The following is a 25,660-nucleotide window of genomic DNA, read 5'->3' on the forward strand; positions in this document are numbered from 1 at the left end:
ATTTAGATATCATAAATGCCCCCATTTTAAGTTCATGATTAATGGTTGTTGATAAAGGTACTGAGTTGTGCAGTATCACCATAATCCAGTTTAAGAGCACTTCCATCACCCCCATAAGAACCCTCTAAAGCACAGATAGTTAACATCATTTCCATCCACCAACCACAGGAAAACACCAATGTATTTTCTGTCTGTCCAGTCACCTCTTCTAGTGGCATTTCTATGATGCCACTCCATGTGTGGGTTTTTGTACCTGGATTCTCCCACTTAAGACAGCAAAGCCTTGTTTTTGCCAGAGTGTGGGGAGTTGGTCCTCTGTAACCACTAGCCTCAGACTTAGCTCTCTCCTACCCTTTTCACTTCCATTCTCTGTGGGGATTGGTGACTATCAAGGTAAAAGGAACAACAGTGTGCTCCAAGGCCAGAGCTGCCCAAGAGCAGAGTGCCAGACACTGAGGAACTCAAGGAAAAAAAAGATCATCAACACTAAACAAGAGATGAACTGGGGGATTCACCTCGGGAGCTGACTTGGGGAGCCTGTCCCCATGGAAAAAGCTGAAAGTTAGTTCTAATCACCCAAGGTTGCTTTGGCACCTAGTTGAGTCCAGCTGTCCTGAGCCATGGTCCAGAAACTCTCTCTCACCTCCAAACTTACCTTTGCACTTGCTGGGTTTTTTCACTTGGTTTCCATACCTCATGAGCCTTGGTGTCAAGGACTCCTCTGTATTTTTCTCTAGGCTTGGTGTCATGCCTGGCAGGTGTGAAAACCCCATCCTTAGCAGGTAGCATCTTGCTCTGACAAGCCCCAGATGATTTTAATCCAATTTGCAAAGTTTCATTCTGTGGTAGAAGGGAGGGGGGTGTCTGGAAGAAGAAAAGGAATTCTTCAAACCCCACCAAATCTGGCTCCTTCTTGGCACTTGTGGCTGGGTCCTGACATTACTTTAGGGCCTTACCTGGAAGTTCTGGTGCCCTAATCACAGTAGATCTGTCCTGAAGCTTGGCCCTCTATTTTTAAAGGTATTGAAACACAAGAGTTTGCCTTTCCTTGTATACCACTCTGGATAATTTTCAGCTAAGCATGACTCCCAATCAGATGTGGAGTATAAACAAAGCAAGATATTAGCCTATTCTCAATGGAAATGACCTTGAGTTATAGTCAAGAGAACTGGGAGCTGAGGGTGCTGAGGGGGCGTGGAGGAGGGAAGGAAAATGGGGGTAACAGTGGGGGGGGGGGGGTTCTGGGAACTCTGGAGGTTGGCAGCGTGTAGCAGCACAACACACAGAACACAATATTAGAACTATTTTTTAAAGAGAGCGATAATAAATCAGTGCATAGAGATAATAGTGGAGTCAATACAGAAAGTAAGAGACCATGGGAATGAAAACAAACCACAAGATTCTGCTTATAGTGGCTGGAGCACAGTGGGTAGGACATTTGCCTTACACACCACTAACCTGGATTTGATTCCCAGAATCAAATGTTCTGCCAAGTGCGCCAGGGGTGATTACTGAGTGCAGAGTCAGGAGTAACCTCTGAGCAGTGCTAGGTATGCACCCCCAAAAAAAGACTAGCTCTAGAGCTGAGTCTGCCAAGTGGTGCTGGGAGGGAGTGGCAGGGGGTGAATGGAGGATGAGAAGGGACCTTGAGAGAAGGGTCAGGGGAGGAGAGTGTCACCCTGGTCGTGGATGTGAGGCCCAAAACACTGATATCAATATTATTGTCAGGCATTATTCCTCCAAACAAAAATGAGTGTGAAATAAAGAATAAAATTAAAATAAACAAGTATGACTCTCAGTGAAAGAGGATTGACTTTCAAATCAAAGCTCTGTAGCTATGCAGGTTCACTCTGGGATTCTCAGCTTTACCTAAAATAGAAAACCTGGGTCTGGAGAGACAATGCAGTGGGTACAAATGGTACATAGTACATAGGACACTTGCCTTGCACCAGCAGTTTCAATACCATGAACCCCATAGGGCCCTCTGCCTGGTCAGGAGTGATCCCTGAGTGCAGAGTCAAGCGTCAGTCTTAAGCACCAACTGGGTGTGCCCCCTGCCCCCCCCCCCCCAAAAAACAAGGGAAACCCAAGCAGGATACTCAGGCAGGACACCACCACCAGGACGTATGTTCCGGGGTTTGCCTTGAGCACATGGCAAAGAATGACAAGCTCCATGTGCTATCCATGTAATGTGTCTTATAAATGTGCCTTTGGAGTTGTAAAGATAGAACAGGGTTAAAGCATTTAGCAAACAGAGGTTATGTTCCACAAATCACACATAAAATCCCCTGAGCACTGCCAAGAATGATCCCTGAGCACAGAGCCAGTAGTAAGTGCTTAGCACTGCCGGGCCGGCCTGGTTCCAAAACAAACAAAACAAAAATATACCTCTCTGAACAACTTTTCTCCCCCTTTCAAGGAATGTTGAAAGAGTGCTCTCACCTTACTTGGCATGGTATGCAACCTTTATATTAATGTGCCCGTTCTCCTCTCTTATTTTCCTTTCTAGTTGAACTACTATGACTCCATCAAAGTCTTCATTTCAAGCTGCAACCATGAGCCCACCGCTCTCGTGATAGGTACTGCTTCCATTCCCCTCACATCCACAGCCATTCATTTCTCTGTGTGTTGGAGCCCTCCTTGCACACTTCCCACATCGATCAGTCTAGCATTGCAACAGACATCCCACACGCTGCACAGAACTCATGGTACAGCTCAAAATGGGCCACGCTCCACAGTTTAGTCAGCCTCTGGGGGAAGCAGAGGGAGGCTAGGCCCATCATTGGGCAGGTGAGAGCTCTAACAGGGCCAACAAAGCACAGATTGAGCATTCCATCCGGATTGTAAGAATAAAATAAGAGCAAAGTCCACTTAAAGCAACCTCCATGGGCTACAGCATTTGAATGCCCTAAAGTATTATAGAAGAGTAAATATATAGTGACATCCACACTGCACTAGAGTCTTGTGGAACTAGTTAGTATGAAGTGGAGTTCGGAATTTTGGAGGGGGCCTCCCAAGTGGTGTTAGGGTAAGCATATCAGTGCTAGGGCCTTGTAGTGTTGAAAGCCACCAGAGCCAGCCTGGGCAATGCTTTTGAGAGACCATGAGGCTAGAAATCAAAACTAAGGTGAGCACTCTAACCCCTAAGCTATCTCCCCAGCCCAAGAACCAGGAACATTTTTAAGAGCTCCAATGGCATGCTGGATATAAACGCTTTTTGTGGAGGCAATGGTGAGATCCAGAGCCTGGAGAAATTTAGGATTTTAAGAAGCTGAACTTGAACCCAGTGAATTCAAAGAGAGATTGAAGTAGAACCCGAGTCTCAGTCTGCCCTTCCTCTTATGGGTGAGATGTCCTGATAATGGACGAGACTAAGATGATCTTGCGGGCCCAGTAACGTCTCCATTGGAGACTTTGTTGTTACTGTGTCTGGCATATCGAATACTCTCGGTAGCTTGCCGGGCTCTCCGAGAGGGGCGGAGGAATCGAACTCGGGTCGGCCATGTTGGCTGCGTGCAAGGCAGACGCCCTACCCGCTATGGAGCGATAGCACAGCGGGTAGGGCGTCTGCCTTGCACGCAGCCAACATGGCCGACCCGAGTTCGATTCCTCCGCCCCTCTCGGAGAGCCCGGCAAGCTACCGAGAGTATTCGATATGCCAGACACAGTAACAACAAAGTCTCCAATGGAGACGTTACTGGGCCCGCTCGAGCAAATCGATGATCAACGGGAGGGCCTCTATCATTAAAAGATGATCTTGCATCTGTGGAGCAAAAAAGGAGGCAGGATGGGTCTGTGTTATTCATAAGGGAGCAACTTGGGGTCCGGACCAGAAGAATATATGTCCTGGTGCTGTGTGAACCACAAGATCAGAGAGGTTGGTTCAATCTGACCCAGTTCTTTTTGTTTTTTTGTTTTGTTTTTTGTTTCTAATATTTATTAGTGAAACACCATGAGGTACAGTTGTAGACTTACAAATTTTGGTGCTTGGTTTTTAGCTATACAAAGATCGAGTACCCATCCGTCCACCAGTGCCCATTTTCCACCACCACTGATCCCAGTATCCCTCCCACCCCCCATCCCCCTGATCCCACCCTGCCTCTGCGGTAGGTAGGGCATTCCCTTTTGTTCTCTCTCTCATTTTGGATGCTGTAGTTTGCAAAAGAGACATTGAGTAGCAATCATGTTCGGTCTATAGCCTACTTTCAGCATGCATCTCCCTTCCTGGGAGGATCCTCCCAACCCCCTTTATTTGATGCTCCCTTCTCTATATGAGCTAGTCATTTCCCCTAGAATGTGCAGCTGGCCGCCAAACCATGAAGTAAACCTCCGGGCACTTATCTCGGCTATTCTTGGGTGTTAGTAGTCTCCTATTTTGCTACTTTATGTTCCCAAGATGAATGCAATCTTTCTATGTCTGTCCCTCACTTTCTGACTCATTTTGCTTAGCATGATACTTTCCATGTAGTACCACTTGTATGTAAATTTTATGACTTCATCTTTTATAACAGCTACATAGTACTCCATTGTGTAAATGTACCAAAGTTTCTTTAAAATAGTCATCTGTTCTCGGGCGCTCAGGATTTTTCCAGATTCTGGCTATTGTAAACAGTGCTGCAATGAACAAACAAGAACAGATGTCACTTCGACTATACTTTTTTGCCTCTCTGGGATATATTCCCAGGAGTGGTATTGCTGGGACCCAGTTCTTTGACCCAGTTCTTTGACAATGGACTATTGCCTTGATACCAACTCCTGGTCAGAAATAGATATAGGGCTAGAGATAGAGTAGTACAGAGGAAAGGCATTTGCTTTGGATGTGGCTGACCCAGGTTCAATCTCAGGTACCCTATCTCCAATCAATCTCCAAACTCCTCCAACAGTGATTTCTAAGCACAGAACCAGGAGTAAGCCCTGAGTGCAGCTGGGTGTTCCCCAAACATATTGGGAAGAAAAAAGATTGCATTTCCTTCTTTCCCGGAATGGAGTATAACATGACACTCACCATAATCATGCTACCGTACCTCGTGCCAGGCTGTTTCACTTGGGACTCCCTGGAGGGGGCGGGTGAGACCCCTCCCCACCCCAAAGGACCCAGCCCTGCAAGCCTAAAACCTCCAGAACTCAACTACCGCCATGCTCACAGGTGCTCTCCACACCTTACGCCGAGCCTCACCCATGAGTGAATCTATTCCTGGACCATGGGGCTGCATTCATGGCTGCACCACACTTCATACCACACACCCTATCCATACTACAAGAGTACTGCACCACATTTGATGGGGTTCAAAGTAGGAGGCAAACAATCTTAGTGGGAAATTTTTTTACACACACACACACATATATACATATATATATATATGCACACAAGGCTCAACCTTTAACAACATTCTAGTGATCTATTATGATAGGGCTTAATGACCCCTGAGTGAAATACAACAATCTCCACACTCTTTCCTCTAAGGATACTTTTTTGTAGCATTTTCAGTGATTTTTCGTGACAAACAATACAAAATATATTATTTCGGTTCTGCTTTGGGGCAGGAGTTGGGGTTTGGAATGGAAACATCCAAAATATGATGGTGGGAAGGTATGATGGTCGTGGGATTAGTGTTTGAATATTAAATGTAATCAAATATTGTGAACTACTTTATAAAATAAAAAAATTAAAAATCAAACGTATTTTTAAAAAGAAAAGAAAGAAAAGAAATGTCATCTCTGAGTGGTCCAGGAGCAGCCTAATAGTATCTGGGCCTTATATTTATTCTCACTTAACTGGTCTGAAATATGGGAACATTTTGAGCTTGGGAACTCAAAAGCCTGTGTATGGAAATATTTGAGCGCTCCCCCAGCATGCTTTGCAGGTGCTAGTACCTGAATTCTATCCGTGGCACTTAGTGTCTCCCACCCAACACTGCTGGGTCCAAACTGCACCACATTGCTGCCTAAGCACTGAACATTCAGGTCCACACAGCTGACCAGAAGGGTCCATCTGAACTCTTCTGGGGAAACTTAACCCCCCAAATAAATCATGTTTTGAACATGAGGTAAAATAAAATAAGAGTAAAATAAAACCTCTCCCAGGAACTCCAATAATGTTACCAGAATTAAAAGTCACTGTTTGTGGGGAGCGATAGCACAGTGGGTAGGGTGGGCCTTGCACGTGGCCCACCGGATTCGATTCTTCCATCCCTCTCGGAGCGCCCAGCAAGCTACTGAGAGTATCCCGCCCGCATGACAGAGCCTGGCAAGCTCCCCGTGTCATAGTCGATATGTCAAAAATAGTAACAACAAGACTCACAATGGAGATGTTACTGGTGCCCGCTCGAGCAAATCGATGAACAACTGGACGACAGTACTACAGTGCTACAGTTTGTGGGGAAGGTAACTTTCTGGATGTGTCCCAGTGAGTTAATTTGCCACCAGTGTTGAGAGCTGCTCTTTGTGGCAGCTGGGGCCAGGGGAGGGGAGGGAGAGGTGAACGCAAGCTGGGAAGATGGGGGACTTGGTGTTTGCCCCAAATTGAGTCTGTCCCTACCCAAGATCTTCGCCAGCCAATGCACTGGCTAGATTTATCTTCCTCTTTTTCTTTTGACCTTCCAGGCTGCTCTTAGCGCTCTTACCACTTACCCCTATCCTCTACCCCACTTGTGGATTTACTTGGCCTGGGCTGAGCTCACCAAGCAGTGCGTTTGCAGTAAATAAAACACTTAGCATCTCTTTAAGCCTCTCATTTGTTTTATACGGTCTTTCGGCCTAGCTGTCCTGAGCATAACTAAGCTTTAGGAAAGCTAAAATCCCAGGTTCTGTTTTCCACTTTTTTTAATTTTTATCTGTTAGTGTCTGGTACCAGTTGCTACTGAACATCATGAAAACTTAGTCATGAGTCATGTTCACGGTCTCCCCCTCCTGAGAAGTTTCAGTTGCTTCTTTCCTGACAGGACTCTGCACTAAGACCTCTTCCCCCTCTGATTCATAGCCACAAAGCTTGTGTGTTTTGCAAGGATATATTCTTTGTCAGTTTCATATTCACTGACATTTAAATCACCGAAGGAGCCAAAAGTCAGGCAACGGTTAAAATATTTCTTGGGAATTTTCATTAGGCATTCTTAGAACTAGGAAATGGTCTTTCTCTGGAACCGTGATGGGTATGAATCCTAAGAAACTGCAATTTAGTTCTTCTGAGAGAGAAGCATCTTGAAATTCAGGGTTTGTTTGGAGGCAGAACAAAAACAATAACCCCAACCTGAGGTTTCTGATTCTAACCCCAGCCTGGCCGCTATCAGAGCTGTGACTCATATCTATTTCCTTTCTTGTTTTGTAAGAAGATTGACTAGTCTCTAGCAAATACTTATTTATTATTCATTCTGCTGATGTTTTCTATCCATTCTTTCTTCTTTCTCACATTACAGGATTTCTTACAGTTCTACAGCACTACAAAGTATCCAAAGTCTAGATAATGCTAGAGAATCAGCCAGGCCCTGCTCGGCCCCAGGTCAATCTCACTGTGTCTCTTTTCTGAGCCTTTGTGACATGCCAGGTCATATGAGATGAAAAACTCAGCTGGCAGGAGAGATAGTAAGCCACTTGCCTTGCATGCAGTCAAACTGGTTGATCACTGGTCAATCTCCAGATGGTCCCCTGAGGCCCACCAGGAGTGATCCCTGAGTGTAGAGCCAGGAGGAAGCTCTAAGTATTAATGGATGTGCCTCAAATAATAAAACAAAAAAAGAAAGTTGATGCTTAGAGAGTCCTGGAAGTCAAACTTCGATAAAGAGTTGCTTATTCTCACCCTTTCCAATATCTCTCTTCCCGTTCTGTCCAAAACCAATCCTGGCCCAAGTGCTGGGGGAGAAGGCATTTGGGATAGAGAAAGGACCACTATGACAATGATGGTTGGAAATGATTGCTATGGATAAGAGCTTCATGCTGAAAGTAGGTATATAACCAGACATGATAACTTCTCAGTACCTGTATTGTATTACAAACCATAATGCCCAAAGGGGGGGTGGAGAGAAAGAGAGAGGGAAAGAGAGATGAAGAGAGAGCGAGAGAGAGAGCGAGAGAGAGATAGAGAAGAAGAAAAGTACCTGCCATAGAGGCAGGCAGGAAGGGGTGGGGTGGGGTGGGAGGGATTCTGGGGATATTGGTCATGGAAAATGTACACCTGGTGAAGAGGTGGGTGATAGAACATTGTGTGCCTAAAACCTGATCATAAACAGCTTTGTAACTGTGTATCTCGTGGTGATTCAATAAAAAAATTAACACTGGCCTTTCTCCAACCCCAGTACCCAAATCACTTCTCAGGCTTCTCACTCTCTCCAGTCCTTGAAGCAATAAATCTCTCCTCTAAGGAGACAGGAGCAACCCCAGCTGGTTTCAGTTACTACTGACCATCATGGATCCATCAGTCATGAGTCATGGCCATGGTCTCAGCCTTCTGTGAAATGCCACCTTGCTTCTCTCTGAACAGGACTCTGCCCTGCTTCCTTCTCTGCTTCCCTTGCTTATTCTTCTGTATCTTCATAACTTAACATTAGAGCCATCAGAGTTCAGTCCTCACTTGTTCTCTCTTTTCTGTCTACATGACTCCTCTGACATCCTGCCTGTACCATTGTTGTCAGTTTCCACATCCATATCTCCAGTCTACTCTCTCTCTTGTGTCTCCAACTACCTTGGGTCTCTTGGTACATCGTCACTTGGTTGTCTGTCTCATGGACACCAATATTATGTTCCAGGGCCAGGAATATAGTCAAAAGAGCTAGTGCTCATGTTTCAGACCCCAAGTACCACATGTTCTTCCAAGCACTGCTGGAGTAGCCCATGAACACAGCCAGGTATAACCCAAAACCCAAAACCAAGTCAAACAAAAGAAAATGAAGGTCCAACCTGAACCTGTATCTTCTCCCTCATACTGTCCTTATCATCCTAGTTGGCTCGATGTCCATCTGTTACTCTGGCCAAAATTTCTGTCATCTTTGTTCCCACTATCCCATGGTCCATACCCAAACTGCTGGGCCTGTATTCAATGTGTACCCAGAATACTGCTGCTCCTCAGTCACTACCACCATCTGAGGAGAATCACTTGCTGCCCTTTCTGGAGGTCTTGCAGGCACACAACTATTCTCCTACCATCCACCCTGCCCACTTAGTTCATCTCTATACCTCGGTTAGAGAGCACCTAGAAAACTGACATTCAGGTTTGTCCAGTTGCTCTATTTCACTCAGTAAAAATCAAGGTACTCCAGAGCTCAGTGTGTTAAGTCAACTCTTAGGTTTTTGACCTGGGTTTGAGCTCCTCTCTTCCCACTGTTTCTGTCACTCATCTCCTTGAATACATTGAGAACATTTTCACTGGTTTTGTCTCTGCCTGCAAATGTCCATCACTTGTTCCTTAACGTCCTGGCCATCTTTGAGCCAATGTTACTTCTCCAGGACACCATCCTCGCTCACTTTTTTATACATTAGAACAGCCTCACCCTACTTCTGACATCCCCATCTGCTCTATTTCACCTCCATTCTCACTCACATTTGTAAATCAAATCATCTTCTATACTCTGTATGATTTATCTATTTTGCTATTTCTAGTTTCTCTTCCTCACAGAAGGCAATCTCCACAGAAATAGGTTCTTTAGTCTGCTTTGTTCACCATTCTGTCCCAAGTGCTTCGAGTAGTACATGGCACATAATAAACACTCAATAAATACTTGTTGGATTGAATTCCTCATACATTCAGTGTTCCACATCTCTCTCCCAAAAGAGTACTCCAAAGCAGAGCACTTCAGGGAAACAAGGGTTTTATATGGGAAGATTCAAGTATTCTTCTCCCATGCCTCCTCCTTTCTTCCTTCCTTCCTTCCTTCCTTCCTTCCTTCCTTCCTTCCTTCCTTCCTTCCACACCTCACACCCCTGCCACATGTCCCCATGTTGTCCTTTGCCCATGTCATTGCTGGACAACTGGTTCATATGTTCTTCTCTGTCTCTCTGTCTCTCTCTGACTCTCTGTCTCTGTGTCTGTCTCTCTCTCTCTCTGTATCTCTGTCTCTGTCTCTCTCTCTCTCTCTTGCACTCTCTCTTTCCTACAATACCTGCACTTCTAGCCCTAAATGATCACTAGAGAGTATAACCCCATCAAAAAACAGGAAGAGATAATTATTCTACCCTTTTTCATGACTTGTGTCAAATTGCTTCTAGCCTTTATTTCCAGGAAGAATTTTTCACAGCCCCTAGGGAATCCTCCTTTGGACTTCAACATTCAGCTACAGGCCAGTAGTGTACTTCCCACAGGCTCGCCTCCAGCCAAAGGAGAATGTGACAGACCAAGTATCAGTAGCCAAGGAAGGCTCTGCAGGGCGGCCCAGGCTCCTGTGCATCTGGCTTCCATGGGTCGATGACGGGAGTAGGAAGCTCTGGCTTCATCCTGATAAATAATGAACACAAAGGGGGTTATAGCAGAGTTTAGGGCATAAAGGAAAGTCTTGAAAGTATGCCTCTTGCCAACCTGCACTGATGACAGATCTGTGGGTTTCCGCTATTCTGAAGGCACTGATGGAAAGAAGGAGTACGGCATAGAAAGATGGACAGAAGAGACCCCAAGATCTCCCTTGAAACAGAAAAGAGTGAAGGTCTGAGTTTGGGGGGACCACACCCACCTCGCTGCTGCCCCCACAGGATGCTCTGAGCCAGTGACTGGGGACAGAGCCCTGGGTCTGGGTCAACCAGCGTCTCAGAGCTACAGTGAACAATCAGCATTTCAGGATTCACCTTCCTCTCAGGCCTCTCAGACCTCACACCTGAAGCTGCTAGTTAGCGAGCTGAGAAGCCGACCTCTCCTCTCCTCTGAATCTGCTTTCCGTTTCCATGGTGATCATTTAAACTTTACATCCTTCCTCCAGTCCTTGAGGGAGAGGTACCATCTCTGGTTTCCATGACAACCCTTTAAACATGTATCTCTGGCTCTGTTGGAAAGGAGCTGCTAGCAAGCGTGCAAATGCACAGGCTGTTCTCCTTTCCTTTAAAAAATAATAATAATAAAAATAAAGTGACACACCTGCTTAGAAGTTTCAGCTCTGCTCATAACAAGTCGGGTGAAAATGTCAAGCTGGTGTTAAGGCAGAGTTTGCCACATTGCTCTGATACTTCCACTGCTCTCCCCAGCACACGGGTGCATGCTGCCATCTTGGACAATTATGTATGCTCAGCTCAGCACCACCCCTCCCGTTCCCTCTGCCTGGCCATGAAAGAGCTGCAGATTCAAGGCTATCCACCTTCTTGCTGCAGACTGAAGGAGAGCCAGGCCAGAGTGTGTAGGCAGCCGCCCTCCCTAACCCACTCCTCCCACTGTGGTGGTGATGTCAGCTGCTAATCTCCCAAGTCAGTTCCTAATACACTTCTGGAGACTTCGGTGATAGCTCCAGTAATATGAAAATCACATACCTCCGTCTTTCGCAAATGACTCCTCCTCTGTCAGAATTCAAGGCCTAGAGAGTCAGTAGGTGACTCAGAGGAACTCAGGAAAAGCAGAAGGATGAAGAGACTGGCCCCCGTCCCTACGACCACATGCCCCAAACTACAGGTTCCAAAAGGCAGCAAGCCCCCGCCCCCCCACCCCACCCAGACAGATTCAACGTGCTTCAAACCGAGAGTCAACATTTCAAGTGCAAGTATTCAAGCAGAATAGAGAATGAGTACTTTTCCTTGGAAAATCAACAGACCAGCATGAGAACAGACCTTCTGTGCAAAGAGAGCTCCTCTAGATCTCAGTGGCCCAACTCCAAGAAGCAAGTGTATACTCTTCCTAAAAACAGCTGAACTTGCAATTTGCCACAGCAGACAGACAATGACCCATCAATCACCAAAGCTGCCAATAATGAAAGAATAAATTATTACCTGGGGGGAGTGGAGGAGGGGAGCACAGAAGAGCCAAAGTTCCTTTACTCCATCCCCACCACTGCTCCCCACTCCCAAGGTCTTCAGTCATCTAGACAAGACTGAGACTGGAGGTCACAATAGGCCACCAGGTGGAGGTACCTGTACAGGTGTGGGTCCTTGGGGGCTCATTTATGATCCTTCACTGAAACCAGTGCCTAAGGCCTAGAAGGCCCTTGATCTTTCTTGGGATATGCTTCTATATAACGCCACTATTTTTGCTTCTATTGTACAGTAGTTCATAAGCAAGTAAGTCATTTGGCTGAAAATATCTGCAAAAATATTTTTGTAGGACAAAACTAGCTGGTTGGTTGAAAAAAACTGACAGGTCAAGTCAGGAAGCCCCAATTTTATCCAGAGAGTTGTGGTTTGGAGACTTGGAGTCTCCTTCCTTCCTTCCTTCCTTCCTTCCTTTCTTTCTTTCTTTCTTTCTTTCTTTCTTTCTTTCTTTCTTTCTTTCTTTCTTTCTTTCCCTGACTGTGCTCAGAACTCCCTCCTGGCTCTCTGCTCAGAGATCATTCCAGGAGGGGCTCGGAGACCATATGTGGTGCTGGGGATCAAACCTGAGTGAAGATTGAACCCAATCAGCTGCACACAAGGGAACCACCCTAGCCACCGTTACTGCTCTGGCCCTCTTTCTCTCTTTTTTCTTTCTTCTGCCTTTTTTTATTCCCTCCTTCTTTTCTTTTATAGAGTGTTGCCCAGTGGTGTTGGAGGACAGGATGAGATCACTCACTACAGTGCTTAGCTGGGCGGTGAGAAAAGCCCACGTTTTAGTGCTCAGGCCCAGAAACCAAGAGAAGTCACCAGCACACACAGAGGTCGGACAGTGCTGGGGATTGAACTGAGCCTCTCACAACAAGCAGGCCTGTGCTCTAACCCTTGAGACACACGTCCAGTCCTTCACCATCTCCTTAATGCCCAGCTACATAAGTTCTCCAGAGGCATATTTTTCAGCTGTAAGATGCAGACAGTAATGTCCCTTTCACTGAGTTTCCACAAGGACCAAACAAGATCATGAATGGAAGACATTAACACAATGCCTGAAGCTTGGGGGAATTTAAGAAAATTTTTTAATTCTCACTGAAAGCCAGTGAGAATTCGCTTTCTTTCTGGTTCCTCTCTCCCCACCCCATGAGCCTTCTTGTCTCTTGTTTGAGAATTAGGGGCAAAGCCATGCTATTCTTGTACATATCACTTTCATTTGTCAGACTCAATGGCTTAATAGCTGGGAGTAAGAGATGAAAAAAAAACACGAGGAAGTTATTGCTGAGCACAGACCTGGCCCCCAAATTATCAGGAATTTGTCAGAAAATTGACTGATGACACTAGGAAACTGTCTTGGTTTTGTTTTTGTGTGTGTTTGCGACTATTTTAGGGTGCACTACGGGAGCATCATATGTCAATCAAAAGATGAAAGATATCCAGGATGTTTGGGAAAATTTCAAAGGAATGAAAGGCCAGACATTCCTTGGTTTGCCACAAAGGCGAGCAGAAGGTGATCATACAGTGTTTCACATCTACAAAGGAGTTAAAGCATTTTCATTCTGTAGAAGAAAGAACTTGCTGCTGACAGGTGGAATGGATCGAATCATTCGAGTCTGGAATCCTTATCTGCCAGGGTAAGTTTTCTTTCTCCCTCCAACTGACTGTGCCAGTTTATAGGACCAGGGTAGGAAGAGACATGAAAGCAGAACTGGAGACCACCGTCCCCTTTTTAAAAAAAACTTAGGAGGCCATTGACTGAAATTGGTGTCTCTTCCACACAACCTATGAAATTGCTGTTTATGACATTCATTCAGGGGAGGGGAACAACTCACTTTAAATAAAAACACCTTGCAAAGATGAAGAGCCTGGTGTGGGCACCATCCTCCTCCCTGCAACCCCACTCAGCATGGTTTCCTTTCGTCCAATCACTGACTTCCTATGAGGGTCAGGACCAGCTGCAGAGAGAGATTAGGGAGGGTCTGTTGCATAATCAATGTCAATGTACCTTTCTCTACCTCACTCAGCAGTAGGTTTGAAATCATTTCTCCATAGGAGTTGCCCAGCCCCACCAGAATTAATGATTCTACCTCCTTCAAGATACAATAGATGTAAGAAAACAGGACTTGTGCTCTAAAGCCTAGAACTGGGGTGCTGGGAGGCAAAGAGTCCTTGAAGACATTTCACTATTGCATCCTTACTACATAAATACTCTGTGCTGCAGAGAATCCGGCCAGAACACTACTGCGCATGTGTCCCTCCAAGGCACAGATTTAGGGTCACCGTCTTCATCAGAGAAATGCCATCATTTTATTGAGCACCTACCTTGTACCCTGCAATTCACACAGATTATCTCTAATCCTCCTAATAACCCCACTGGCAAATAAAGATACTGAATCTTAGAAGAGTTGACTTTGGGGGAGAAGTAGTGGCAGGAGCAACATTCTTATGCCTTTTCAACTGAGATGTGTGGAAGGCAACAGGAGGGAGGTAGGGAGTTGCTTTTTCAGGCATTGATGTTGGGGAGGAGAGGATGACAGCAAATCATTTAGGAGTATTTAGGGAGCCTGGAGCAGGGCAGAAGGGGACTTGACAGGAGACCCTGTCAGTAGCAGTAGGCTCAGAGAAGGCAGGCAAGCATGCGGGATCTGATCACTCTGACTGGCAGATCTTAACCAGGCCCGTCTTAGGTTTATCTCTATGATGTTGGTAACAGGAGTACCAGCTCCCAGGCAGGAATAAAGCTTCCCAGTGAGCACGCAACACAATGTCAGATGCCTAGTAAGTAAGAAACATCAGTTCCTTCCCACGTCTTTTCCCTTAAACCCCTGTTTGTCTCCTTGCCTGAGCACCCTCAGCTCACTTTCCGGTGTTTGTTTTTAAAAGGGCTCTGTGCTCTCTCCTTCAGCCTTGGCCTTACCTCCCCTTCACTGCACAGTCCAGCCTGAGACCTTAAGAGGCTCCATGGACTCTCACAGCTCCTTACAATAACTTAGATTTAGGAAAATTTTTTTTGTTTCTTTGTTTGGGGGCCAGACTCAGTGATTCTCAGGGGTTGCTCCTGGCTCTGTACTCAGGAATTAGTGAGTCCTGGTGTTGCTCAGGGGACCATAAGGGATGCTGAGGATCAAACCTGAGTCAGCCGCATACAAAGCAAGTACTCTACCAGCTGTACTATTGCTCCAGCCCAAAATGATCTTAGATTTAAGGGCCAGAGAAGATATTACACTGGATAAAGTGCTTGCTTTACAGCCAACCCCTGTCTGATCCCCAGCACCACATATGATCCCCCAAACATCAGGAGTGCCAGGAATAGTTCCTAATCATCACTGACTATGGCCTTATACCAAAAGAAATTAAAATAAAATAAATTTATATTTAAAAGTATCCCGCCCCTGCCCCCCAGCTCAGAACTCTGTTAACTGCATGAAGCAACAGCCATGAAAATCTATTCCAGTCTATCCTGAATGCATCTTCATTCATTCCTTTTATAGTGATATTGTCAGCAGTGGCAGAAACAAAGCCCTGGGCTTCAGCTCACACTGAGTTGTGTTTCTATAACCGGGTATTATTTGCTCACTCCTTTTATCACACAAGACATCTACTTGTGTAATTTCGGAGGGAAACATAACCCTCCTCCAGGCTGAATAGAACTGCCAGATCCGGGCCAAGTTTAGTCTTAAATTTTTATTTAGAAATAGCAGCTAGAACCGCTTGGTGCTCATCTGTTCTTTTTCCATTCTAGAAAACCAATTGGGCTGCTGAAAAGTCACACAACTCCAGTGCTGTACATCCATGTGTCTGCTGAGGATAACACAATATTCTCCATGTCCACTGACAACACAGTGAAGGTCTCTGCCCTTTTATGTTTGGAAGCATTATCGCTTGCGTTTCACACCAAGACCATGTTCCTTCCATGGTTTCTTTTGTCCCTCTCTGCACTTTTAGATACCACTGCTATGGCAGATACTCAAATGTGTTGACATGTGTTAGTTTGCTTTGGAAAGGAAGTAGATGTCTGTAACCAAAGGGTGACATTTATTAGTTTTTGTTGTTGTTGTTGTCTTTGGGTTTCTTGCTTTAGTTTCTGGACCATATCCGGCAGTTCTCAGGAATTACTCCAGGATCTGCACTCAGGGGTCACTCCTGGATGGGCTTGGGGGTCATATGGGGTAACAGGTATCGAACCCTGGATGGCTGCATATAAGGCAAGAACTCTACAAGGTACTAACTCTCTGGCACACCAAAAATTTCTGTACCTGGCATTTCTTGCTAAGCTTGTTAAACTTAGCATTTCTTGTTAAATGTGCTAATGTTGCAGCACAAAGATCCTACCTTGTTTTCTCCCTGGCACAAGTATGTTGCAACGATAGTGTGAACGTGTGTGCTGGAGGACAGGGAAGAGAAACAGGGACATCCAGGAGGCATCATGATGACCAGGGTGCTTATCACCACACCTTGCAATACACTTTGGGCACATGGGCCCTTTCTAAAATGTTGTCTGCAAAACCTTCATATTTCAAAGTTTCTGGATCCATTGGCAAGACTATCACCATCTTCATTTAGGTAAAGGTAAAGGTAAAGGCCCTCCCGTTGATCGTCGATTTGCTCGAGCGGGCCCAGTAACGTCTCCATTGGAGACTTTGTTGTTACTGTGTCTGGCATATCGAATACTCTCGGTAGCTTGCCGGGCTCTCCGAGAGGGGCGGAGGAATCGAAGTTGGGTCGGCCATGTTGGCCGCTTGTAAGGCGAACGCCCTACCCGCTGTGCTATCGCTCCAGCTCCAGGGCTGGAGCGATAGCATAGCGGGTAGGGCGTCTGCCTTGCACGCAGCCAACATGGCCGACCCGAGTTCGATTCCTCCGCCCCTCTCGGAGAGCCCGGCAAGCTACCGAGAGTATTCGATATGCCAGACACAGTAACAACAAAGTCTCCAATGGAGACGTTACTGGGCCCGCTCGAGCAAATCGACGATCAACGGGAGGGCCTTTACCATCTTCATTTATTGCCTCACATACCTGTCTTTATACTTAAGTTTCTGTCTACCTGTAAAATTTTCATTCCCTAATGATCTTCGTTATGCATACTTTTTAAACAAAAAAAAAGGAAATCTTGGTTGTTCTGCTTAGCTCTCACTTCATAGGGTTTTCCAGTGACTGACAGGTATGAATGAGCCATTCGCCTTTTCTGGACTGTCTTGAGGTTGATGGTTAGAATTAGAAGCCCATTGAACTAAATAAACTCCGGAATCCCAGGAGAATGCTATCTATGTCTCTCTTTTGTACAAAAATAGACACTAGTTCACTGATGCTTCAATAAACCATTAATAGAGGTAATGGGCAAAGCTGTGTGTGTGTACATGTTTATAATAGTTAAGTCTGAATCCCCAGCACCTTGGAGTGTGACTGTACTTGAGATAAGGCCTTCTCACATGCTAGTAAGGATCAATGAGTTCTTATGGCTTGAACCCACTGCGACTGGTATCTTCATAAGAAGAGGTCACAAAACTCAGATCATCAGAGTGTTACCCTGTGGGGACCAATAAACAGGAAGTCATCTCCAGGCAAAGAGAGAGGCTAAGGCTCCGGATTAATTATGAAATGTATCAAAGAGCCATAGCTACAGAAACAAACACTAGTTTAGTGGCAGTTGCCTGGGGTGGGATTAGGTCAGGGTTTCCTTCGATCACGACCATCCTGTTGTTCATCGATTGCCTCGAGCAGACCCCAGTAATGTCTTCTTCGTCCTAGCCCTGAGATTTTTTAAAAAGTGCCATATTAAAAGCTCTTCCGGAGTTAGGAGAATGAGACTCACCATTGTTACTGGTATTTGGCATATTGGGTACACCACGGGGAATTTGCCAGACTCTGCCGTGTGGGCAGGTTACATTCGGTAGCCTGTCATTTTGTCCAAAGTAAGAATGAGATAATAAGGTGTCGCACGGACGCATTTGCGGCCGCACACTTCCGGGGACTGGGTTTTATAGTCTCTGGGTCTTGGCCGTTGATGGGATTACACAGCGCCAGGGGACCAGTTGGTGGGTGTGAGCCCTGCCTACTGGAATTTTGAGGATCTGGGTGGAGGATGCTCAGCCCCGATCCGAGCAGGCTTGGAGATCTCAGCCCCGGGACCTGCATGCCTTTGTTCCTCTGCCGGTACCTTCATGTGTGTGGAGAGTGGTCTCAGCATGGTGGTAGCTGGTTCTGGAGGTCTTCGGCTGCCGGAGCCCTGGTCGGGACAGGGAGGGAAACTCAACCCGCTCCCCTCCAAGGGGCCCCGGTGAGGAGAGCCAGGCGTGGGGGCAGGAGACTCTGCTGGGGGTGGGGGATTCCTTACGGGTTCACATAAATGTCTTGAAGTTAGACCATAGTAGTGGTTGCCCAACTCTGTAAATATGCAAAATAAACAAACTGAAAAGCAAAACGGATGCTTTTAAAATACACATATTTTAACTTTTTTACTGAATCACTGTGAGATAAACCCTTACAAAGCTGTTCATGATTGGATTTCAGTCACACAGTATTCCAAAACTCATCCCTCCACCAGTGTACATTTCCCAGCACCAGTGCCCCCAGGTTTTCCCACCCATTACCCTCCACGCCCCACCCCCTACCTGCCTGACTCTGTGGCAGGTTCTCTCTCTCTCTCTCTCTCTCTCTCACTCTCACTCTCTCTCTCTATCCCACTCTCTCTCCCTCCTCTCTCTCCTTCTCTCTCTCTCCCTTCTGGGCATTATGGTTGGCAATATTGATACTGAAAGCTTATCAAGAATATCCCTTTACCTACTTTTAACCTCAGATCTTGTCCAGCATCATCATTTCCAGCTATTACTGTCATACTGGTCTCTTCTCTATCTTACCTACTCTCAGCCTGACACACACTTGTGGTTAGCTCCAACCATTGATCAATCCTTCTATCCTTCTAACCCATCTTTTCCCTGGCCATGGTATTATTTTTCTAATATATATATATACATATATATTATATACCAACAATGAATGCAGTTTAAAATGCACATTTTTGGGGCTGGAGCGGGTAGCACAGCGGGTAGGGCGTTTGCCTTGCACGCAGCAGACCAGGATTATAGGTTATATTCCCAGTATCCCATATGGTCCCCCGAGCACTGCCAGGAGTAATTCCTGAGTGAAGAGCCAGGAGTAACGCCTGTGCATCCCTGGGTGTGACCCAAAAAGCAAAAAAAAAAAAAAAAAAGAAAAGAAAAAAGAAAAGAAAATGCAAATTTTGTGCTCTCAGTAAACTTATCTTCCCTCCTTTTTTTCTTCCTTTCATTTCCTCTTCCTCCCTCCTTCCATCCCTCACTCCCTCTCTCCCTTTCTCTCTCATCTCTTCTCTTCTTTCTTCCTCTTTCCTTCCTACCTTCCCTTCCATTTTCTTTTCTCCTCTCCCTCCCTCCTTCCCCCCTCTCTTCCTTCCTTCCTTCCTTCCTTCCTTCCTTCCTTCCTTCCTTCTTTCCTTCCTTCCTTCCTTCTTCTCTTCCTCCCTCTCTTCCTCCCTCTCTTCCTTCCTCTTTTCCTTCCTCTCTTCCTTTCTCTTTACATGAAAAAGCTGTTGTTTTATTTTTTTTTGAAAGAAGATAGCAGGACAGGATGCTACCAAGGTTTGGGACCTGAGCCAAACTGAACCAGGGAGAAAGTGGTGAGAGCAGCTTGTCCAGGAGTCCCCATGGAGATGTGTTTGGTAGAATCCTCTAGAGTTGAAGAGGGGTTAGGGCTGGAGATGTAAATTTAGAGGCATTAGCATTTAGATGAAACTTTAAGCCTGGGAGTAGAGGAGATTGCAAAGTCAATTTGAAGGGGCAGGAAGGAAACTGAAAAGTTTGCCAGACAGGGCTGGGGGCTCTGGGTTGTTCAGGGATTTGCTGTTGCTGGGGTCCAGTGTGGCACTTGGAGAGTCAGCTTAACGTCCACTGTGGAAATGATGAGGATATTTTATATAAAATTATCTCTGGAGAACCCATCCATGATACCAATAGGATATGAACTCAATTCAGTTCCCTAAGGAAAATTGATGATTGAAATGACAGGATTTCTGAACTTAAATTGTTCTATTGATTTTGAAAATTAAATTCATCCAAAGGCAGTCTCCAAAGCCATAAAGTTAGACTTCATCGTTTTAATGAGCCTTGCTTTCCCCAAACTTGCCTGCATCTGAGAATAATATTTCTGTATGTGAGGACATGTCTTCTGCCTATTTTCTTTCCATGGAACCTCTCCATTTCTTCCCATCTAAACTCATGATGACAAGATTAGCATCTTTCCTGTGATGATTCAGATATATTGAATCATTTCTCAGTGTGTGTTTAAAATATATGGAAATCCTATCTTAAAAATATGGCATATAATTGATTTCAAAATACGTTATTCCCATCAAATAAAAACTAATCAACTAGGAGCCAAACAGCTAAGTTTCTAGCAAGCCTGATCAGATTGTCTTCACTCTTTGAATTGATTTTTCAGCCCAAATATTTCACTTCTGTAAATCACGGGGATGCAGGCAATGTTTCAGGAGTCTGCCATTTCTTGGCATTCTCTAAAGGAGAGCAAAGTGACAGATTTGGGTTTCCGTTTTCACTTGCTTTTTTAACAAATTTAATATTGCACAGCACAAAGAGAGCTGTTTTGTGTCAACAAGAATTAGGATGGAAAGAAATTTCTTTCTTGGAAGGAAGGGAGCATGGTGTATTTGTTAAAGCAAGTCTAACTACTGACAAATAAAATACCTTCTATAGATTGGAAGTAGCAGCGCTCATTTCTATCGACTGTAACAAACCAAGAACAGTATTACTGGCAAGAGACATTTTTTTCTCCCTTTCAAGAACCGGGCTGACTCCATCTGCCAGTTTCCTGCTGTCTAGATTCTTATAGTCCCTTCATCCAAGAGCAATCAGGCAGGAGCATACTCACCTCTTAAATTTCTCAGTCACTGAGAGCCAAAGACATAGTATAGTGTGTATGGTGCTTGCCTTGCACACAGTTGACCCAGGTTCAAGCCCCAACACTACAGATGGCCCCTGGAGCACCACCAACTAGGAGCAATCCCTGAGCATAGAGTGAGGAGTAAGCCCTGCACACAGTTAGGTGTGCCCCCTGCCCCTCAAAAAATAATTAAATCAAGCACATTCCCATCCATAACAGAAATGCTTTCTGTATCATGCTCATTTTCTGCTGCTGGGTGGAAGGAGAAGGAACTGGAAGCCCTTCATCACATATCACCCTGCTTCATGGGTTATCTATCTGCTACCAGCAACCGTGTCACAGTAGGGCCAGGGAAGTTTGGGTTGTGAAGGAAATAACATCGAGTCTCGGGAGATGAGACATACAGAATTGGCTCCAAATTCTTGAATGAACACAGACTCAGTGACTCTGGATGGAATTTCTGAACAAAGCCACTTTTGGTGTATCAGTCTTTTGTGAAATGGGTTGCAAAGGATTCATCTTGCAGAACGTTGTGCCATTCGGTATGAAATGAAGGGATGGATAAAATACAAGGTAATTATGCTAAATGATACGTGTAAAGAAGTTTTGTTAATAATGCCTGGTTTCATTTTTATGTGGAATATGAAGTACTAAAGCAAACAAACTGGCAAGAAATAACCAGAGTGAGTCCTAGACTCAGAAAATGATGGTGATAACTGGAAGGAAGAGGAGAGTGAGGAGCCAGTAAAAAGGTCTTTTTGGTGCTGGGGTTACCCCGGAAATTCAAAGAACTCTTTGAATCCTGCGCACACAACAGAGGTGTTAAATTGTGCAGGAGTTAAAGCTTGAATTTAACAATAGTACAAACTAATAATGGCAGAGGGAAGCGGACATGCTGGAATGCTGTATGCATGAAACTCCAGGCATTACCAGTCTTATAACCCTCAATGGCTCAAAGAGCAGGGTTAGAAAAGGAAGAAAGTTCCCCTGGCCCCTGCCCACTGCACCTCATTTCTCCTCTGTGTTCCTTGGTGCACACAAGTTTTATTGATTCCCACTGCAGAGAAAGACTTTCTCCTTCCAAGTTGCATCAAGTGTAAACGTTGCAGCCTCCAGGTTCACTACCAGTTCCATCCATAAAAACCTAAGAGGGGAACTCTGTTTGACCAGGCTCAACTCCCATGCTTACTCCTTGCAGACAGAGGCAAAACTCTTTCTACTAGACACAAGTGCTGGGCCAACAAGAGACATTAAATAGATGTCAATGGACTATTTTTATTTGGAAGGTTCCATTCAATTTGCTGAGTCAACCTCAACAATTCCAACATCAGAATAAAGGACTACTTTCCACCTTCCCTTATTATGAACCTTGATGGGGCCCTTTTAGAATCCCACCTCGATGACTCCCCAGGTACCAGCACTACCTCTCTCTCTCCCTCTGTTCCCTGCCCCCCAATCCTGGCTCCTTGTCAAAACCCTCTTTCTGGGACTGAGGACTTGGCTCCAAGAGCGAGTGCATGCTTTGCACTCGGAGCCCTGCATCCAATTGTAACTACACAATTTATGAATGTGGCCATGCTATGAAGCACCTACAGAATGTTCTTTAACATAAAAATTTGGGAGCAGGCGACTGGAGTGATAGCAAAGAGGGTAGTGTGTTTGTCTTGTACGCGGCGGACCCCGGTTCGATTGCCAGCATCCCATATGGTCCCCCAAGCACCGCCAGGAGTAAATCCTGAGTACAAAGCTAGAAGTAGCCCCTGTGCATCATCGGGTGTGACCCAAAAATAAAATTGGGGAGCAGGGGACAATTCCACCTATAACAAGAATGAATGAAACAATGCATGTGAAACATTGAACACCAGTGCCTGGCTAACACAAAGGAGCCCACTAAAAATGGCCGCCTTTCAGATAATGGAGACCTTCCCGCTTGGCTCCTCCATCTGCTCCTTTCCAGAGATACCGCCATCTTGTAGTTCTCATCCGATCTCAGAACCAGAAGATAATATAAAAGACCAGGCTAGGGAGATGGTACAGCAGTTAAAGCACTTACCTTGTGTGTGGCTGACCCTGATTCAGCTCCTGGTTCAAATCTGCAGAACTATTTTGGTCCCTTCACACCTCCAGGGGTCACTCCGGAGCACAGAGCCAGGTGGGGTCCAGCCTGCCCTCCTAATACAAGAGCCATAGCAAAAAAATGTTAAGAGCAGGGACTGGAGTGATAGCACAGTGGGTAGGGCATTTGCCTTGCATGTGGCCATTCTGGGTTCAATTCCCAGCATCCCATATGGTGCCCCAAGCACTTCCAGGAGTAATTCCTGAGTGCAGAGCCAGGAGTAACCCCTGTGCAATGCCAGGTGTGACCCAAAAAAGCAAAAAAAATGTTAACAGCAATCTCATCATTCTGATTATTATTGACATGAACCATGTTCTAGCCACAATTCTAAGCACTCTTTAAAAATTATCTTAGTTCTTTAAAGCAACTCTATATGGTTGGTATTATTATTAGTCCCTCCCATTTTACCTCTGAAGAAACAGAGAAAAGGTAGGCATAAGTGATTTGTCGAGGGCCACACAACCATTAAACCACAGAGCTGGATTTTAACTTAGGCTGTGGAATTCTACATTCTCAACCAGCCCTGAGATTTATTCCTCGTGGCCTCCAAATCTCTAGCGACTATTTCAAGAACCTGTGTTAAGAAGTGGGAACAGGGCCAGGAAGATGGTTGGAGCTCATGCTTTGCACGGGGGAGTCTAGACTTCAATTCCTGGCACACCGTGGTCCCCAGAGCACTCATTAACAGTAGCCTCTGAGCAGCGCTGAGTGTGGCCAAACATAAAAAAGGAAATGCAAAAAAGTGGGAACTCATCTTGGAGACAGAGAGAGGAGCATGCTCTGAGCTGAAAGTCAGAGCCACTGAGTCAGCCTCTAAGATGAAGACCAAGTGTGTGTAAGGACAGAAACTACTGGGTTAGCTCTGCAACTCCAGCCACATTAGCCTCCCAGAAGGGTCAGGAACACAGGCCCGCTTCCCACTTCCTTGGCAAACAACAAAGAAGAAAACTCCACTTGACTATTATTATTTTCAGCAAAGTGAAATATTCTTGTTGAAAAAGGTTTACTTAGAGAAATGTGACGAGAGAGCTACATGTTCCGGAGACAACAAGGGCTTCTTCAGAGGGCAAAAAGCCAAGAGCATGCATCTCACATTCCTATGGAAATGCGACCATCCTCAGGGCTGAGAGTGTCTTCACAAAGTTGGTTTTACAGTGCGGCTTCATCCAACTACTTGGGCCTAGAGTTCTCTGCACAGAGAAACGTTAACCTGGCTAGTGTCAAAGGGAAAAAGCCTTGAACTCTTAGTGGTCACTTTGATTCTCTGGAAACTCCTCCTTTTCTGAAGGACACCCCTCTCTCCTTTCATTTCGGAACCCTTTTGGGTGGTGGGGGAATGGACTGGTACTCACCACATCCCCACAACAGGGATGCAGAATCACGGCACGGGGGACTGTCCCAAACCTCCAGTGACACCTCCCTTTCCTCCTCAGATCTGGGACCTGGACACCCATGGCTGTTTGTTTTCTGCCTCAGCCAAAGCCAGCGGAATTACGGGCGAGCTGGCTGCCTGCCTCTACCTCCCCCACCTCAGAACCCTGTGTGTGGCCACCAAGGCCGTGGCGCTCCTGCACCTGAGACTGAGGTACGGAGGTGTCTTTGACCCCGACCCACCTGCCCACTGAAGCTGCCCCCCACCTTGACGAATCCCGCCAGCAATGTCTCTGAGAGAGCCCCCACCTCATAATCTGTGTGCAGAGAACCCTCTGGAATATGGGCCTCAGTGAACCCTCTGCACCCAAAAGTCTGGAATCTGCCTCCTGAGTCCTGGTCCTGCCAGCATATTTGGAGTAAAGCACCTGACCAGGCCAGGGGGGGGGGGGGGGGCGGCAATAAGTCAATGCAAAGGAGAACCCCCAACAGAAAACCCCGTGTCTTACATTTGGAGGAGCACTCAGGACTGTGCAGGTATGTGAATGACCGGTACATGTGGACACCCTCTACTGGGCTCATCCTGCCCAGGACCCTATGGCCAGAGAGGTCCAGTGTCATGAAGATTCTAGACTCAGCACCTCGTTCCACTCCTCCTTGGCTCCCCTTTCTGTTGAGTCTTGTCCTATCCCCCCTGTTCTGCTACTCATTTGTCAGCCCCCCTTACTACTATCACCTCCACTTCAGAAAGTCCACTGACCTGCACCCCCCCTTACACTGATCCCAGGTGCCTGCAGTCCACCTGCCCAGGTGAGGCTGTCTGCGATGACGGGAGAGTTCTAAGTCCTGTCTGTCATCTAGGCTGGTATTTCTCAGCCAGGGACTATGAGACATACCCCCCCACCATGTGACCCCCAGGATAGTCTAAGGAGGCTATGGGTGAAAATGGTGTAGCTAGGAGGTGGGACAGACAGCACCAGACTAAGGATCCAGCAGTTTATACAGGAACCTCAGAAGGGAGGCAGGGTCAGAGGAGGCAACACTGAAGTAGGACAACTCAGAAGTTGTGAAATGAACAAATGGAGGCCTAGACAAGGGATAAATTTCCCAGGCCACAGCGAGAACTTGGCGCTCCAGAGGCACCCCGGGTCCTGTTTGTGCTGCTGTTCAGAGTCTTCCCCCTACACCACATTTCTTCGAAAGGATGCGGACCTCCATCTGAGACCTCAAGGCAGCAAGTGCGCTCTGCATTTCAGACACTAAGAGGCACGCTGGGCTAACCTGCTTTCCCAGAACCCGCAGAGACCATCCTTCCCAGGGTCT

At 46.0% G+C, this 25,660-nt stretch overlaps 1 protein-coding gene across 1 annotated transcript in view; it reads left to right on the forward strand.

Moving 5' to 3' along the window:
* The window catches only part of LOC130018376 (WD repeat-containing protein on Y chromosome-like), a 93,051-nt gene that overhangs the window by 24,798 nt on the left and 42,593 nt on the right, over positions 1-25,660 (forward strand). The window contains exons 4-7 of the mRNA XM_056109069.1: positions 2,510-2,579; positions 13,307-13,550; positions 15,659-15,764; positions 24,400-24,551. Coding sequence (XP_055965044.1) covers positions 13,342-13,550; positions 15,659-15,764; positions 24,400-24,551 — 467 coding nt within the window. The 5' untranslated portion in view covers positions 2,510-2,579; positions 13,307-13,341. The remainder of the gene's footprint in view (positions 1-2,509; positions 2,580-13,306; positions 13,551-15,658; positions 15,765-24,399; positions 24,552-25,660) is intronic.

This window comes from Sorex fumeus, unplaced genomic scaffold (assembly GCF_029834395.1).
Source record: "Sorex fumeus unplaced genomic scaffold, SorFum_2.1 ptg000008l, whole genome shotgun sequence".
NCBI lineage: Eukaryota > Metazoa > Chordata > Mammalia > Eulipotyphla > Soricidae > Sorex > Sorex fumeus.